At 48.7% G+C, this 18,296-nt stretch overlaps 1 protein-coding gene across 7 annotated transcripts in view; it reads right to left on the bottom strand.

Annotated features, from left to right (window-relative positions):
- Positions 1-18,296, bottom strand: part of TP53BP2 (tumor protein p53 binding protein 2) — a 56,027-nt gene that overhangs the window by 20,033 nt on the left and 17,698 nt on the right. For 2 of the 7 annotated variants that reach the window (XM_032317093.1, XM_032317094.1), the window contains exons 2-5: positions 12,969-13,116; positions 7,018-7,131; positions 3,855-3,937; positions 637-738 (exon numbers count right to left, since the gene is read on the bottom strand). In XM_032317093.1, the coding sequence (XP_032172984.1) occupies positions 637-738; positions 3,855-3,937; positions 7,018-7,131; positions 12,969-13,116 (447 nt within the window). Of the gene's footprint in view, positions 1-636; positions 739-3,854; positions 3,938-7,017; positions 7,132-12,968; positions 13,117-13,847; positions 14,156-14,177; positions 14,279-18,296 lie in introns of those variants that run through there. The other 5 variants (XM_032317095.1, XM_032317098.1, XM_032317092.1 and 2 more) reach the window with 5 other exon arrangements.

Raw genomic sequence — 18,296 nt, 5'->3', positions numbered from 1 at the left:
CGTCACACAGCCAGTCACGAGTTTGTCCATGGCTGCTGTTCTGCCATGACCACAATGCTGAGAAGCCCACAGAGCCCACAGCACTGACCACCAGCCTTTATGGAGGAAGCGTGGTGCCATCTGGGTCAGACGAGAGTTCAGGCTGGCGGGAGAAACAACAGGGAGACTGGTGGGGATGATAACGGAGAAGCTTCTGTTTCACCTGTTCGAGGCCAGGATGAGGACCAGTCTGTGGGGGCAGCATATCCCAAATAAAGGCAAGCAGCCTATTATCAGCACCATACAGCAGAAGGGGACAGGGTTAGCACTGGTTGACTTTACAAGTCCCTCTTGCTGCAGTAATGATTCAGGACGGATCAGCCCAGAGCAGTTCCCTCTAGCAAAGTCGAAGGGCTCTTTATGCCTTTGCTGTTTTCCTGATCCACAACATAACGTGGTTAATTTTGATCAGAACTAGGGTTCTGGAGATCTTAAGCAACTTGGATGATCTAAGAATTTCCACAAAATGCTGTGGTAAAGAGAAGACAGGGCCACAAAGCAGGTAACCTATGGGCTGACAGGATCAACTTGTATCTTGGGGTCACTGGCATAACAGCATCCACAGAGGGGCCTGTCCAGTCTTTACAGGACCTTTACCTTTGTAGCCAGCATTTGTTGCTGGGCCTCGATCTGCTGCTGCTGGCGAGACGCCATTTCCTGAAGCTCAGCAAGAGTCAGATCCATCCTGGGGCTGTTAACCTACGCATGAGAACACAAAGAAGCCAGCTGCAAGACCAGCACGGAGACTCTTCCCTTGGAGGCCTGTGGAAGCTTCCCCTGAGCCCCACCGGACACAGTTTGCCATTTTCTTCCATAACATGAAAGAGATCACTAATTTTTATATTAATATTCCCACAGTGACTTGTTTCGATGGAAGACCCACTAATATACAAACCAACACTCTTTTAAGTTATAAATGTAAAATTAAACAGTCTCAGTAGTCTGTGACAGAAATGGAACAATTTAGAATTACCTTGTTCTGGACTGAATTTATATTAGAAAAACAATGTTGGATCACGCTAAACATGCTATTGGGGCCCTGGCAGCTAACCTAGAACGACCTTTACAAATACTGCACTAGCATCAGAAAATTCAGGAGATATGGAGTTATCAGGAACAAATGAGACGTCTACTCTATAGAACGTGGTCCTAGGCATTCTAGCCAGTGTGTGCAGCAGAGTGAGAAGACAACATGAACTGTATCCAGCTGTACCTAGTCGCCCATGAGAAAAATGGTGTGGAATCCACAGAGGAGCTACCTGAACTAGGAAGCTGTTTAGCAAGATTGCAGGATAAATTATTGCTATGCAAAAAATCCATTGTATTTCTTATATTAACAACCAGAAATATAAAAAAATTTTAAATACCATTTATAGTAGCATACAAACCACAGAGTACCGAGGAATCAATTTAACAGATGTCCAAGACCCGTGCCCTGGAAACCCATAACCCCGGTATACTGAATGACGGTATACTGAGGGGCACAGTCCCACCAGGTTTCTCATACTACCTGACCGCACGACTTAGCTCGCTTTGGGGGCCAACATGGGTAGTGCTGATCGCAAAACAGAGAAGCAGAGAACACAAACACAGATCCGCACATATACCAGGCAAACTGACTTTCGACAGAAGTGCAAAGGCACTGGAGTGACAAACAGTCCTTTCAACAAACATGGCTCAGTCAACTGAGTATCCACCTATCCATGGACAAAACTTAAATTCTCGGGACGCCTGGGTGGCTCAGTTGGTTAAGCAGCTGCCTTCGGCTCAGGTCATGATCCCAGCGTCCTGGGATCGAATCCCACATCGGGCTCCTTGCTCGGCAGGGAGCCTGCTTCTCCCTCTGCCTCTGCCTGCCATTCTGTCTGCCTGTGCTCGCTCTCTCCCCCTCTCTCTCTGATAAATAAATAAAATCTTTAAAAAAAAAAAAAAACTTAAATTCTCACACAACATACAAATGTCCACCCAAAATGGATCATAAAATGTAATGTAGAGTAACAGCACAAAACTTCTAAGTTGAGCAATTATATTTAACCAAAATTTAGAACAAGACACAGATTGGGGAAACTATTTGCAAATCATATTACCTAATAAAGGACCTGGATCCAGAGTAAGGAAGAATTCTCAAACCCAATACTAAGAAAGCAAACAAACCAACAAAGAAAAATATGAACAAAAGACCTGAACAAATACTTCACACCAAAAAAGATATACAAATGACAAATCAGTGCACGGAAAGACACCAATGTCATCAGGTATTAGAGAAATACACACTAAAGCCTACTAGCCAAAACTGAAAGGACTGACCACACCAAATGTTGGCAAGGATGTGGAAAAACTGGAACTCTGATGAGACTATAAACTAAAACAATCACTTTGGAAAATGGTCTTGCAGCTTCTTAAAAAGTGAACACACACCTGCCACATGACTCTGTCCTCCCACTCCTAGTATTTACTCAAGACAAATAAAAGAATAGACCCATACGAAGACTTCCACCCAAATATTCATTACCACTTAATACAGAGTAACCCAACGCTGGAAACAACCCCAATATCCATCAAGAGAGAAATGGATGAACAAGCCACATCCGGACAAGGCAAGACCTCTCAGCAATAAAAAGGAACCAACTACTGATACACACGAGATGGATCAAAATAATGATGCTGAGCAAATTCAGACAAAAAGACTTGAGACAGCATGACTCCATTTATGTACAAGTCCAGAAAATAAAACTAACTTGTAGTGACAGAAAGTGGACCCACCAGGGGGTCCTGGAAGATGGGGAGAGAGGCAAGAAGGGAAGGGTTGCAAAAGGACAAGAGGAAATTCTGGGGATGAAAGACAGTGTCACTACCAGGCTGAGGGGGACAGTTTCACACGGGTACAGGCATGTGAAAACTTACCACTTTGTGTACTCAAACCGTGAGCCGTTTATGATACTTCCATAAAACCCACTAAGGGGGAAAGATACCCTGTGTCGAGATGCATTCAAACCCTGTTAATGGCTAAAACAGTTTTTGGTCATCCTTATATGAGCTTTTCATCTCTGTAAGAGAACTATATGATCTCACGAGAGAAACGAGAATTTGGGGAAAAGCAAGGCGGGAACAAATGGCCTGCATTCTCCCATAAATTTACCCTACACTGGAGAAAGATGACATAGCTAATTCCTTACAGTATTAAAAATTCTGAGCCCTGAAAAGAAAACATCCGTAAGGTGCCCCCAAAGATACTTGCTAAAATTCACATGCAACAGCAAGGGCATTAACATGTACTTTGTCATTTTACTAAAGCAATTACAGCAAAAAACAAAATCATACCCACAAAAAAATCCTCCCTTCTGAATTTGCAGTATATCCAGCATCTAACTGCTCTCAACAGTCAGCCAAGCAGAGAGCATTAAAATTAATCCTTTCTATGAAATACATTTGAAACAACCCTTTAAAAAGCAGGCCTTGTTGGGGCACCTCAGGGGTATGGGTTGGCTCAGTCAGTAAAGCACCTGCCTTTGGCTCAGTTCATGATCTCAGGGTCCTGGGATCGAGTGCCGCTCAGTGGAGAGTGCTCCTCCCTCTCCCTCTGCTCCCACCCCTACTGTGTATGCTCTCTCTCCTCCCCCCTCTCTCAAATAAAGAAATAAATCTTTAAAAAAAAAAAACAAACTAAAAAGCAGCCATCCTTCATAACCCGCTGAGCAACAAAGTAGCAAAAACCGTCCTTCCTAAGTGGTGAGTGACAAAGTGGCTATGAAGTAGCAATGAGCGAGAGCGAACGGTTACAAGAGCAGCCAGCAAGCACATAAACCATCACTTACCCCGTTCTCCTTCCTTCGATGTTCAGCAGGGACTTTCACACCATTTCTCTTTAAACTTGGATCCTGAGTCCGTGGTCCACTCACTAAGGAGAAAATTCAAAACTGATGCGTTACCCACCACAAGAGCTGGCAGATGCTATTAAGGACTGGCTCATTTCTGAGCTCTGTGATTCTTGCTCCTAAATATCAAGTAGAAAGTAGACGGTAAACAAAATTTTTTCTCATAACAAGTGAAGGTCTCATAGTTCTGCCTGTTTTGGAAAACCTTACTTGGAAAGGTGCACACTCAGCAGCAGACAGTACCGTGTGCTGAATGCTCCCGGGAGAGCTGCACCATCCTGGCAGCAGAAGACAGAAAACCAACAACAGTAACATAATTCTGACGGCGGGTCATGCGCCTCATCCGCTCCTCACTGCTCCTCCTAGTACCCCAGCTACTCAGCGGCGAAACCAAGAGCTCCCACTGGAAGGAACAAGGGCAAGTTAAATCAATCCATCCTTGTGCCCATTAACCATGCTTGGAACTTACTCGGAAAAAAGTAACCTTCCAGGGGTTCTGAATAGCTGGTTTACTGAGGGCATTTTATGGTAATCCGTGAGTACCGTGAAGTGTGTCTCCATTTATTTCAGTGAAAAATGTCCGTTTTTCTTAGCTTGCAAAAGTACTAACTGGAACACTATATATTGGTGGGGTTTTTTGGCTAAAAAGAATTTTTTGAGTCAAAATACAGGTCTCTCAGTACCATGCACTGCATCATAAAAGGAAAATAGTCTTAATTTAAAGTGATACATTGTTAGAAATTAACATCAAAACATTTTTTAAGTATGTGGAATCAAACTTACACCTGTACTTCCCAGAGATTAGCAAACACATGATCGCCCAAGAAAAGTTTCAGATTAAAATTTCCTCTGAATTGGGGCACCTGGGTGGCTCAGTGTGTTAAGCCTCTGCCTTCAGCTCAGGTCATGATCTCAGGGTCCTGGGATTGAGTCCCATCTCGGGGTCTCTGCTCAGCGGAGAGCCTGCTTCCCCCTCTCTCTGCCTGCCTCTCTGCCTACTGGTGGTCTCCCTCTGAATTAAACGTCTACTATATCTACTTAGCACAGAATCCCATGCCAATAAAGGTCTGTCCTCAGAGCCAGGTATGACATGTACACCTAACTTGAACGAATTAGCTTTATTTTTTAAAATACTGTTCAAATTCTCTGACAACACAATCTGTCACAATATTTCTGTAAGAAAAAAAATCTACCATTTAGGAATTACTGCTTTCTTTGCTGCCTCAAAGACAGGGCACTGAACCAACAGGAGCACGTTCAGGACAGGACACTTTCAGGGCCCCGGGAGCTTGAGAAAGAGCTCACATCCACGCTCAGCACAAGTCCCAGGTGAGCAGCTCCCAGGTCAGGAGTGGAGACTGTGGCAGCCCTGCCCCCAGCCACAGTCCAGAGGAATGCGCAGAAAGGTTCCCACCCTGTGGGGCAGTGACGCTGCTGTGTCCCCGCTCGAGCACTGGGGGGCGCTGGTGTGTGGGACGCTGTGAACACAGCTGCACTGCTGGATGGTGTTTCTCACCTTACAGACACAGAGAGCCCGCCACTGAGGCTCCTGAATAATTTAGCCACTACATACACAGAAGATCCGCCAACGGTCAGCCAACAGGTACAAGTCAGCTTCCTCCACGAGGATGTGTGCAGTAATGTCAACAAAGGACAAAATAAAAATGTGCTGTCGATGCCCATGTAAAACTACAAAGGAAATGCGTGTGCTGATGGGAAGTGAACGCACAGAACGGCACATGGCCTCGGAGAGGGGGCCGAAGTGCTAGCGCCCCTCACCTGCAAAGCGCGGGCGTCCACATGCCACAGCGGCCCCCACAGTCCGGTCACTAATTTCTAACCACCAGACACCAAAAGGACATAGTTATTAAAGCAGTAATACAGAGAATTAACATCTGCTACCTACTTAACTGCTCCCAGGAATTATGTACTGAGGTCACAAATCCTCAACTTCCCATTTTAAAAGTTCTCCCATCTTTAGAAACACCTAGTAATCCTGCACAGATCTGACTGGAAACAAGGCCACCAGGGTCCTGGGATGGCTGCACCCTCAGGGCCCAGCAGCTTTCAGCCCACTGTTCCTCTACTGGCACAGCGCCCATCACCTTCCCCCTCCTTACCTTGTCTCCACACTCCACTGCGAACCCTCGGTCCCCACAGGTGCGAGCACCTGACCCCCGAGTCCTCCGTCCCACGTGACTTCCATCCAAAGCTAACCTCTTGGTCTCTAATTCCCGCTCATTTCATGGCCCAAATGGGGCCCTCATTACCTAGAAGCTCGCTCCCTTTGGAATCTTAAATTCAGACATTCTCCTTTTTGACCCTAAGTTCCTCTCACCACACCTGCTCATGAGCCCAAGACCAAGGCCGCAGTCTCTTCCCCTGCCCAGCATCTCCCCGCAGCCCTCTCCTCCATCCCTTCCCACCAGCTGAAGTTGTCCTGACCATGGCCTCCTCTCCCCATCCACCCTCTGAGTTGGACCAGCAAAACCCCAAGCCCGGGTCAATCCAACCATCTTCTTAGAGCTGCCCAGACTGCCAAGCATGCCTGGAAGGAATGACCCTGGTCTCGGAGTCTGTGGTCTCACCTGGGCCCCAGCAGCCTGCCCCTTGCCCCCGGCAGACGCTCACCTATTCCCCACAACAGTTCACGCTGGCCTCTATACCTTCCCAACCCCGAGAAAACGTTCAGACAAGAAGCCCCTCCACCTGATCCCACAAAGCACATGCCTGCCACCATCCCCGCCGGCTCCCTCTCCCTCCGCTACAGCTGACACCGGCTCCCTCCTGTGCCCAGGACCTCGTCCCCACTGAGGGAGTACCTTCTCAGGTGCACACCCCCTCTCCTGCACTTCAGCCTCCTGATCTGGGGACTTTTTTCTACCCGCTCCTCCCCTCTTCAAAGAAAACAAATGAAAGGAAACCACACCCTTTCCTCCCGACAGTCGGGTCTCCGAAGGTCTCGGAAGCTGGCCTCTCCTCTAGCTTCCATGTCCCTTCCTGTCCCGTACCCCTCACGTCACCTGGCTCCTGATCTCCCCGTTTCTCTGACGTGTGGAGTCCAAGTCCACAGCTTTGCTCGGATTCACACAATGTTACCTACCTGTGTCCCTGCCGGGGGGCCGTTCATGACGGAGGAAGAAACGAACTTCATTCCTCTGACTGCCAAACCTTTGCAGAACATCAAACATCCGCTCATTATCAGCAACTGGACGTTCTAAAGGAAACAAACAGAAGTCACATGACTTGCAGGTACAGAAAAGAGCGTTTACTACCCATCCTTCATGCAAATTATGCCTGTAGGAAAAACTGAGCATCCTTGATGCTTTCTTCTCATTAAAAGGCTCTTAGAAATAAAGCACCACAGATTTTCCACACACACAGTCGGTGTCGACGCTGTGGGCGCTGGAAGGGGGAATGGGTCTGGGCTGGCTGCTATGAGCACAGGAGTGATCTCAGTGCTCCTGACTGGCCATAGGCTCGCCAAGGGTTCAGAACCCTTGCTGAGGGTTCAGAAGTCTCTGTAAACTGTTGGCCTCTGAGGTCCCTTCTAACTCAAACGTTCTAGGGTTCTTCAAATTTAAATAAGAAATTAGAAATAACTTTCTACATAAACAGCGTAGGGGCACCTGGGTGGCTCAGCTGGCTGAGTGTCAGAGACCTTGGATTTCAGCTCAGGTCATGACGTCAGGGTCATGAGTTCAAGCTCCACGCAGGGCTCACTCAGCACAGCATCAGCTTGGGATTCGCTCTTCCTTTAGTCCTTCTCCCTGCTCATGCACAGGTACTCTCTAAATCAAATCTTTAAATAAAGGCTAATTCTACTGTTAGCATATTTTTAAACTATAATTCTATAAACTATGTTTAAAAAATCAGACATACCCACTTCTAAACAAAAGGCTATTTTACAGCACTGAAAACAGAGTTGACCCATGAATGACATGGGTATGACCACCTAGGTCCACTTATAGGAGAATTGTTTTTGATAAATACAGTTCAGTCCTGAAATGTATTTTCTGTTCCTTACGATTTTCTCTTTTTTTTAAAGATTTATTTGAGAAAGAGCGAGCGCACGCACACATGCATGTGTGGTGGGGGGAGGAGCAGAAGGAGAGGGGAGAAAATCTCAAGCAGACTCCTCACAGAGCACAGAGCCCAGGATGGGGCTCGATCTCACAACCTGAGCAGAAACCAAGACTCAGATGCCTGCCTGACTGAACCACCCAAGTGCCCCACGATCTTCTTAATAGTACTTTCTTCCCTCTAGCAAACTTGATTGAAGAACACATAGTATATAATACATAACACCCAAAATATGTATTCATGGACTGCTGACGTGGTCAGCGGAGCTTTCAGGCAACACTAAGACGTAAGGAGTGTAGTTTGGGGGAGTCAAAAGTCCCATGCAGATTTTTGACTGCACGAGAGGGTCGGTGCTCTGAACCCCCACATTGTTGAAGGGCCAACTGTGTATCTTTCCAGCCCCTCTTCCAGTGAGAATGCCAGTTGTCAAAACTTCTCTAGAGACAAAAAGGACACAGAATACTCTAATAGATGGAAACTTCAGGAGAAATCGTGTATCTTAAGCTACCCTCAAAATATCCTCCAACCTCAAGGACCTGGATATAAAAACCAAACCTATTGTTCGAGGACCCAACTGCTTAAAACCGGAAATACTGGGGCACCTGGGTGGCTCAGGGGGTTAAAGCCTCTGCCTTCAGCTCAGGGCATGATCCCGGGGTCCTGGGATCAAGCCCCACATCCGGCTCTCTGCTCAGCAGGGAGCATGCTTCCTCCTCTCTCTCTGCCTGCCCTCTGCCTACTTGTGATCTCTGTCTGTCAAATAAATAAACAAAATCTTTAAAAACAAAACAAAACCCAGAGATACTTAAGTGTCTGCCTTCAGGTCTGGTCATGCTCTCAGGGTCCTGGGATCAAGTTCTACGTCAGGCTCCTTGCTCAGCGGGGAGTCTATTTCTTCCTCTGCCTCTGCCTCTCCCTGCTTGTGCTCTCTCTCTCTCTCTAGCACTCTTTCTCTTACTCTCTAGAAAAATCTTTAAAAAAAAAAAAAAAAAAAAGCAGAGCTACTCCAGCACTAAGTTTTAATAGAAGAACGCTCAAAGAGCCTCAGAAAGCACTGTGCACCTGCCCGTCGTCACAGCCACCAGGTTTGTGGACTCACCCCGAGCCCAGTCCACTCAGCCACAACAAAGTGCCACTCTGCTTGCAGCCCTGGAAGTGACAGAGGTGCCCCTCCTCACCCCTAAGCCCCAGAAATCCCATGTGACCCCCCAAAAGGAAACACACCCAGCAGATACCCCCCCAACAGAGCTTCTGAGTAACCTCCCACCTCCTGACCAAACACACGCATGCTCGTACATGCACACTGGTGCAAGCGCACACATACTCCCTCGAAACGCCGAAGGGAACCCTGCGCGCTCTGGGAGCCCCAAGGAGGCAGAGCAGGCTGCGCACGCACACACACACCTCGCAGTCCTGCCTGTGCCCTGTGCCCACCACCTGCTCCACCCACAGCCATCCCTGCCGCGGGGTCACAGGCAAGGCTGGCCGGGAGTTTCAGTTACAAAGCCACTAAGTGAAAAAGACAGGAACCTGAGACCCAAGGCCTTGCTCTGAATCACAGCATCATGCAGACAGCCCACACATGAATCATGAATTCACTCCAACCAATCTAAGTCCTAACACGACCTTCCACGGAACCTTTCAAGGCCATCCTCAAATTTATCTGAAAAAGGAAAAATGGAAGAATGGCTCATTTATTTTTTTTGAAAAAGTACAACAATGAAATGAAAGCACTTGCCTTACAGACACTTAACGTACTCTTAAACTACAGTACTCTTAAACGTATAGTACTCTTAAACTATAGTATTCAGAACCGCTTGATTCTTTCATAAACAAGACAAAAGCAACGGAATGAGGCGTCCAGAAACAGGACTGTGCACGAGATCTAACCTGGCCTGCAGGGATGTTTCACGTCAGTGAGAAAGAAACCACCGTTCGGTAAGGCACCTCAGACAATTCACTCCCCATTCAGGAAACAAGGAATTCGCTCCCTAACTCACACAAATCACAAAAGTTAATGGGGGAGGAAGGAAAATTCTTTCAAACTTAGAGCATTACGTAAGAGGAGAGTAGGTTTACAGCCTTGCGGGAAGGATCCTTTTAAATCACACAAACAGGCTTAGGATCCAGAAGAGTTTCTGTTTCTGAATGCCTACAAATCAAGAGACAAGTGCCAAGGGAAACGTGAGCAAAGACTGTGGAGAAACAATATTTTAAAAATGGAAATCCAGGGGCGCCTGGGTGGCTCAGTGGGTTAAGCCTCTGCCTTCGGCTCAGGTCATGATCCCAGGGTCCTGGGATCGAGCCCCGCATCGAGCTCTCTGCTTCGAGGGGAGCCTGCTTCCTCCTCTCTCTCTGCCTGCCTCTCTGTCTACTTGTGAGCTCTGTCTGTCAAATAAATAAAATCTTTAAAAAATAATAATAATAAATAATAAATAAATAAATAAAAATGGAAATCCAGGGGTGCTGGGTGGGCTCAGGCAGAGGAGCATGAGACTTGAGCTCCAGGCTGACTCTGGGTGTGGAACTAACTTAAAATGTAAATAAATAAATAAATAAATATGGAAACCCTAATGGCCAACAAACAAATAAAAGAACCGGCAACCTCAGCTATCAGCTTAGCAAAAATTAAAATATTATCCTATCAACTGTTGACGGAAGATTCTTTCAGAAATAAGTGGTATGGGTGTGAGTGGCCAGCCTCTATGGAAGGCAATCCAGCACCACATGTTAAATTTTCAAGTGTGTGAACCTTTAAGCAACTCCACTTCGTGGTATGTACTCCAGAGAAAAACAGTTGCCCAGATCAAGAGGCTCCTGAAAGGAATCTCACCACAGCATTTATATAAACAAAGGCAGAGGGGTACCTGGGGGTAGGGGGCCTCAGTCAGTTCAGGGTCCAACTCTTGGTTTCACCTCAGGTCATGATCTCAGGGTTATGAGATTGAGTCTACATTAGGCTCCACATGAGCTATGGGATCTGCCTAAGAGTCTCTCTCCCCATCCTCCCCTCCCTCTCCCTGAGTACGCTCTCTCTCAAAAAAATTTTTAAAAAAAGTAAAAATCATGATATGGATTTACACATACTGGTCTGAAACACTAAGTTGCAGGATATTGACATGTATGACACTACTTACAGAAGGGAAAAAAAAAAAACCAAAACAGAAAAAGAGACAACACACAGAATTACTCCTATAGTACTACAATTACAAATGCAGAGACAAGAGTATGAAAAGTTCCCTGCTACATTGAGCAGTTACACTGAGAGCAGGGGACGGGCATGGGGGAGAGGTTTCCATTCTGTCCACATTATTTCCTCTTTTGCAAAACAAAAACAAAAACAAAACAAAAACCCACATTCAGGTGCGGTCATTTCTTTTTCTTTCTTTCTTTTTTTTTTTTTTAACCAAAAGAGTGAGAAGAAAGGAACTTTTCTAAACATCATCCCATAGTAAGGGTTACCGGCCTCAAGTGAGCAAGACACAGAGAGGAAAAAGAACAGGTGGAATCAAGAGTTCCCAGGAGACACCGAGCCTTTCCCAAGAGAAGGACACTGCTTCCTCGCTCCCGACAGGGGCTTTCCATCATCTCAGTAAAGGGCACAGCACGGTGATCTGTGGAATGCAAGGAGGCAGCCAGAAGCGGCCAGCAGTGCATTCATTCAGTCATTCAAGAAGCACTGACAGAGCAGCGTCGGACGCCAGGCCCTCTCCCTGAGCCAGGAACACTGACGCACGACACACGCAAGCCTCTCCTCTTAGGAAGTCTACATTCTAACGCATGTGTTTGGGCTACAGGAAGTCAAGTGGCAAAAAACTAATGAACACACAAAACCTGGAGGATGAAATCAGGGTGGCTTCATGGCCACAGTAGCAGGATGCTCCAGGAGAGTCTCTGGGAGGACAGAACACTCCAGCTGAACTGCAGGCAATAGCACCTGGAAAGCGACACAGGCAGTGGGACAGGCTGGCACCAAGGGCCCTAAGGTGGGAAGGAGATTAGTTTCCTCGGGAACAGAAGGGAAGCTGCAGGCCAAGGAGAATGGTGCCCAATGACAGTGACACAAACTTCACAACCCAAGGTCAGAAATTTAGATTTTTTTCCTCAGGAGAAGAGAAAGCCACAGAGGAGTGGAAAGTTGGACTATCTCATTTTCATTTGAAAAGGATCATCTGGGTTTCTTTATGTGAATGGTCTAATCTAGTTCCTTTGTGAAGGGAAAAGAAGCAAGCAATTCAGGGAGTGAGCACAGGACCTTCCAGGATACCCGATTGTAAGAAAGCTGGCTGAAGATGACCAAGAGGCGTGGGAGGGAGTTTGGCTACAGGCAGGTATTACGAATGGTGTGGACCCAATTAACCAGGTATAACGGGTGCTGGGACCCTTGGCCCCCTGGGAGAGAAAGAAGCAGTGGGACATCACCCTGGCCGTACAGGAACAAGGCAGAAATTATGGAAAATTACTCACACGTCTACAAACTCCTGAGGGGCCAGAAAAAGACCAGGCTCTTCCATTTGAGAGCTCCAAAGAAATAGAGTGAGGGACTGATTTCAAAGCCTAAAATAATGCCTATGATTTCACCACTGCCTTTTGCCACCATGGTAACTCAACACTGAAGAGCTTTCCCTAAAAACCTACAAAAACCGGGAGAGGGCAAAGCAATCAGGACGCCTTACGTTTCTAATTCAGTTGAGTCACAGCACAGAGGAACCATTCCTCAAGCATTTCCCGCGTCCGGCCCAGAAGCCCACCCTGCTGGGCCACCTGCCTGTCCTTGACCTTGTGTACTGGGTGCGGCGTCTTCACCATACTGCACAGAAGGACAAGAGGGAAAGCCTGCCTACGTCACAGCGAAGCCAGCGAGAGAACGTCACACCCTGATGCACGTGCAAGTCTCCGGCTTCCCCGCAGAGACAACACGCATGCCGCCCACAGCCATGTCTACACAGCAGCACCATCCAGGTCTCATACCAGAGCCACACCACACTTCGGCCAGATGGCACTCGCTCTCGCCGGGCTCTTTGCACAGATCCACCACATCTCTGCACATCGTCTCGGGGGTCACGGGGACCTCGGTGAAGTGCTGCTCGCTGTCACTGAGGTACACGGTGAGAAACATCTGCCAACAGAGAGAAACAGCCGCTGTCAGTGTCCATACTGTGCCTTTCACTCTTCAGTCCCCTTGGGTCCCCTTCCCTAGCCCCTGTGCAGAGCGGCGCAGCAGCCCGGCCCCTCAGCGAGCAGTGCCCACAGAGCCTCCAGGATCCTTGGGGTTCAGGCAAACAAGTTCACACAAAAGACCCAACAAAGACAGGCTCTGACGCTGTATTTGTTATTCGTCTGCCAAATACTTACATGGTTCCTCATAGGTGCCAGACCCATGCTCGAAACAGACCCTCCTACCAACACTGGGAGATTCGGGGTAGCTGCGGGCACCCTTCCTCCGCCAAAGAGGCTGGAGACCTAAGAGTGTGCTGCTCTGACGGTGGATCTGGGAAACAGGACACACAGCCTGGAGGGAAATCTAGCATTCATACCACGTGCTTCAACCACCTACTGAAAAAATCGTACTTATAAGGCTAAAATGTTTTAATCAAATACCTACATTACAGTCTAAGTCTTCATCAACAAGGTGTTAGCCAAGCGACGGGCTGTCAGGCTAACACTCACCCAGCCTCGCAGAGAAAATAAATCAGACAGCAGAAGATCTCCACCTCCAACCCACCTGCCACCTTTCTCCTAGTAAACACAGACGTTGCCTCTTAAAAACACTGAGAGTAAAGAAAGCAAACTTTCACGCAGATAAACTATCCCCTGAAAATGTGAATTCCCAGTGCTGAAGAAACTGACCCAGCAAATAAACCGCAGATGGCAACCCATGAGCACCTCCTCCACGCAGGTCCGCGCGTATCTGGATAAAACACACACAGCCTGAAAGCAATCCCCCTGAGAGCACTGATCCTGCGAGAGTAATTCTTCCCACGAAAGGAGAAGGCCAAGGCTTTGGTGGGTCCACTCTGGACCAGCACACGTTCTATAACTGATTAATGGGCCACCAACATTGGGAAAAGTTGGGGGTTTAAGGCCACAAAAGAGCAGAATGAGTAGGACCCGCACTGGGCTCAGGCGGATACGGGCCCACCCACAGCCTCCCCCTGAGGCTCAGCCTTCCTTGCCCACCTCCAGAAAGCAGCACGAGGCTCTTCTCTGCAAAAACGCAGGGCCGGCTTGTGGAGTGATGGACACCAGCCAAGTGGTCAGGCCGGGTGCCGCAGGAGTGCGGTCAGGTGAGAGGGGGAGCCGGCAGGGGAGAACACCGCCCCACCCCAGGGTGAGCAGGCTCAGCACCAGGCACCTTGCAGCTCCTCCTTCACCTTCGACCACGTTTCCTTAAGGTCACCGCGTCCTTCCTTTTTCCAACCAAAGCTCTCAACTCACAGGAACCCATGCAATGCACTGAGTCACCTGGCCCATGACAGCACGCAGCAGGGAACCCAGAAAAATTAATAGAGTGAATACGGGTGAACAGCAAATAAAACATGGGAAAAAACCATGCGGCTTCCCAGGATGAACTGAGCAGCTTTCAAGCTAATCCTATGCGGTCCTTCCCCTCCCGACAAACTGTATTAATAAAGACACATCGTTCCAGGCTTCAACCAGAGAAGAAGGGAGTACTTTAAAACCACACAGAAAGCCAAAAGCCTGTCAAAAATCACCTGGAAAAACATAAAAAAAGATTGCCTATGCTCACAGACTTCCAGCCTGCCGGAGCTCCGACAAATCATAGGGCACATTTCATGACACTCCGGAATTCCACAGCGGCTCTCTGAGCTCCCCACCCACCCAACACTGTCTGCGAAGTTGAACACTTCAAAACCAGGAAGTGTCTGCGCTGTACACAGCAGACAAGTGTTTGTGGAACTGCAGGGATACCGAGCGCAGCTCCCACGGGTCCTAGTACCCCACCCCACCCCACCCCACCCCACCCCCTGGGGGGAACGTGGAGGGGGGAGGGGTACTAGGACCCGTGCGGGCTGCACAGGCAGCTCAGAAACTCACATCAACCCCAGACGAGCAGAGCCAGCACAACTCTCTCTTTACCTATGAAGAAATCGACTTGCTACTAAAATGACAGGGTTAATTCTGCTCTTTGGATCCATTCTTTACTCTTCGGGCTGTTCCTTACAGCAGGAAAGTATTAGGAAATGCTCTATGTAACCCCAACTTTAACAGGGATCTGGTCTTTTACTTTCTGGAAAACAACAGCTTTGTTTACTTAAAGGTATGATTACGAATAAGAACGATGAGAGATGTGTTCTGTTTAAGGTTATCTTTCCCCACAAGCCCACAGCATTGCATGAATGGCAGGTGCATGAGCTGACCCATTACCACCTCCCGCGTGTGAGGACTCGCTCAGTGCTGACTGCAGGGCCCGTGCTCACGTGCTTGGGCTGGTGGCTGGTAGGTGGGTGGTGTGACATTGCTCAGGACTCCTGGGCAAGACGTCTGGGCTCTGCCTCCAAATCTGTTAATTATTAGCTAGACCTCCTTGGGGAAACCACGTCACCTCTCGGAGCCTCAGTTCCCATCTTCAAAGTTAAGAGTCTTGTGCTCCCAGCACTGCCACCAACTTCGGGGGTCAGCATCAAAGCGGACCTTCCTACAACAGCCGGCACGCTACAGCCAGCGTTTGGGCCGGAGCAAGGGCCTGAACAAAGGCTGTGAGGAAGGATGGGTTACGTAGGAAAGAGGGGCCTGGTGACAAAATGGGGAAGAGAGCAGTGCTGTGAGCGGCGCAACTCGGGAGACAGTAAACTCAGGAGGAAAGGAGGGCTGCTTTGCTTTGTGGCTGCGTCAGGCAGGGAGACGGGGAGGGAGAGGGCGCTGGTCTGGCTTAGAGGACTCGTGACAAGCCCGAGCCAACACCTGCCACCACTGCCTCCCCAGGCCTCCTCTCCTAATCCCCTCCATCTCAGCCATCCTGCCCGCCAAGCCTGTACACCTGCCCTGCTCTGTCTGCAGCCGGCCTGCCTGCTCCCCAGACCTGCAGGTCTGCACCGCCTTGCCAGCGAGGGTCTCCCCACTATCGCTGCCTAGATCCCGACACATGTGTGCACACGCACGCATGCATGCCTACCTCCCTGCTTTGGGCTCTCTTTGGCACAGTCCCTCAGGTACCACACTTCGTATTCGGTTAATTTGGCTTTACCCTCCATCGGCCCTTCTGGAATATCCGCAGTACGAAAGCTGGAGGTCTGTCTCTTTAGCGCCACATCCTCGGCCCCGCGGACCACGCAGCCCAGCACACGGCACGCACACGGTAGGTGCTTGTTTGCAGACAAGCGGGTCCTGCATGTTACAGACTCCCCTCGGACTTGCTCTCACCCCGAGTCCGCCTCCATCTGTGCAGAGGTGCAGCAGAGCACACAGCTGCCACCGGCCACTCCGATGGAACAGAGCTAGTGTCCTCTTGGTCCTCCCGCTGGCCCTAGCCAGCCATCGTCCTGCTTCCACACTTTCCCTTCATCTGGTACGGACAGGCCAGCGGCTCTACGGACTCGGTCCCATTGTGCAGGTTACCTTTACTGAACAGCTAACACAGCACACGGCCCAAAATTCAAAACAGGGGGAGCCATGTGGAGAGGGGACATGGGTGCCACAGGCTTCTGCACAGGGCAAGGAGGGGAAGGCGGGCAGAGTGCATCTGCAGGGGCAGCAAGGGGAAAGGATTATAGGGGTATCAGGTCACTGCTCCTCAAACTGGGGTGCAGACGGCTGGGCTCCATCCTCAGTCTCTGACTGAGTGGATCCGGGAAGAGGGCCGAGATGCTCCATTTCTAAAAAGCTCCTATCGAAGAGCCCACTGGAGGCAAATGGTCAAGAGACAGAGACACTGGTGACTGCCAGGGAGCTGGGGGAGTAACTGCTAACAGCTACGGGGTTTCATCTGGGGCAATGAAAATGCTGGAGTGAGTGTGAGGGTTGCACAACCTTGTGGAAAGTCTAAAAACCACTGAACTGCATACTTCAGAATGGTGGTATGTGAGTCATATCTCAATTTTTTAAAAAAAGAGGTCCTTGGAGGATTCCAAGCAGGGTAGTGAAGTGATGTCATCTAAAACACTGTGGCCGCTGTGGGAGCAGATCCAGGGGACGACGCACACGCCATCTGAGAGGACATGCAGCGCCCGAGCTGTAGGGTGATGGCAGACACGGGGAAACGGCTGGATATGGATCTTTTACGAAGGCAGAGCCAGAGACATGCTTAAGGACAGCAGGCAGATATGAAAGGCAGGGAGAGACTGGTATGAACCTGATATGCTGTCTGGGTGCCCCCCACCCCACTCCCCACCCCCACCCTGTGGTAAGTGACACAGGGAGGTGAGGAGGGGGCCGGCCGGGGGAGCCTCCAGGGCAAATCGGAGGCATCCACCAGCCACCAGAAGGGATACGTTATACCAGGCAACCACAGAGGTGCCTCCCCCACCCACGCCACTGCTGGGTGGACGCCACTACCACCGCTGGCCACAGTATTTATAACTGCTACTTCTCCCTCCTAGAAAATTATGAGTAAAACAAAGCAAAGGCATCCCAACTTTGAAATACACTTCTAAACCCATTTCAACCACTTTTATTTTTTTAAGATTTTATTTATTTATTTGACAGAGAGAGATCATAAGTAGGCAGAGAGGCAGGCCGGGGTCGGGGGAGCAGGCTCCCCCCTGAGCAGAGAGCCCGATGTGGGGCTCGATCCTAGGACCCTGAGATGACCTGAACTGAAGGCAGAGGTTTTAACCCGCTGGGCCACCCAGGGGCCCTGATTTCATCCACTTTTAAATGTATACATAAGTATGTCCCCAAGTTATGGGTGTTAAATATCATTTACATTAATATATCACTTATAATTTAAAATCTTTTAAGTTATAATCTGGCCACAATTATGGGCTTTAATGTGATAATTTATACCTATTTAAAATTTTATAGAAGAAGTGAATCAGGGAGTTTCTTAATAAATATCACTTCTCTTCTTCTTACTTGAAAGAGTAGCAAAAAAACAAAAACAAGAGAATCAAAAGAGAGGGCCAGCTAAACTAATCATCCTATTAACCTGAGAAAAAACAGGTACATACATTCCTCACGTAGCCACCTTCCTTTTATCTCTGTTCAGAAATCTGCTGTGCTCTGAAAGGATAAAGAAAGTCTTAAAAAATGTAATTTAAGGGGCACCTGGGTGGCTCAATGGGTTAAAGCCTCTGCCTTCGGCTCAGGTCATGATCCTAGGGTCCTGGGATCGAGTCC

This window comes from Mustela erminea, chromosome 17, assembly GCF_009829155.1.
Source record: "Mustela erminea isolate mMusErm1 chromosome 17, mMusErm1.Pri, whole genome shotgun sequence".
Classification (NCBI taxonomy): Eukaryota; Metazoa; Chordata; class Mammalia; order Carnivora; family Mustelidae; genus Mustela; species Mustela erminea.
The sequence above is the reverse complement of the archived record's forward strand: the minus strand, read 5'-3'. Positions and strand labels throughout refer to the sequence as shown.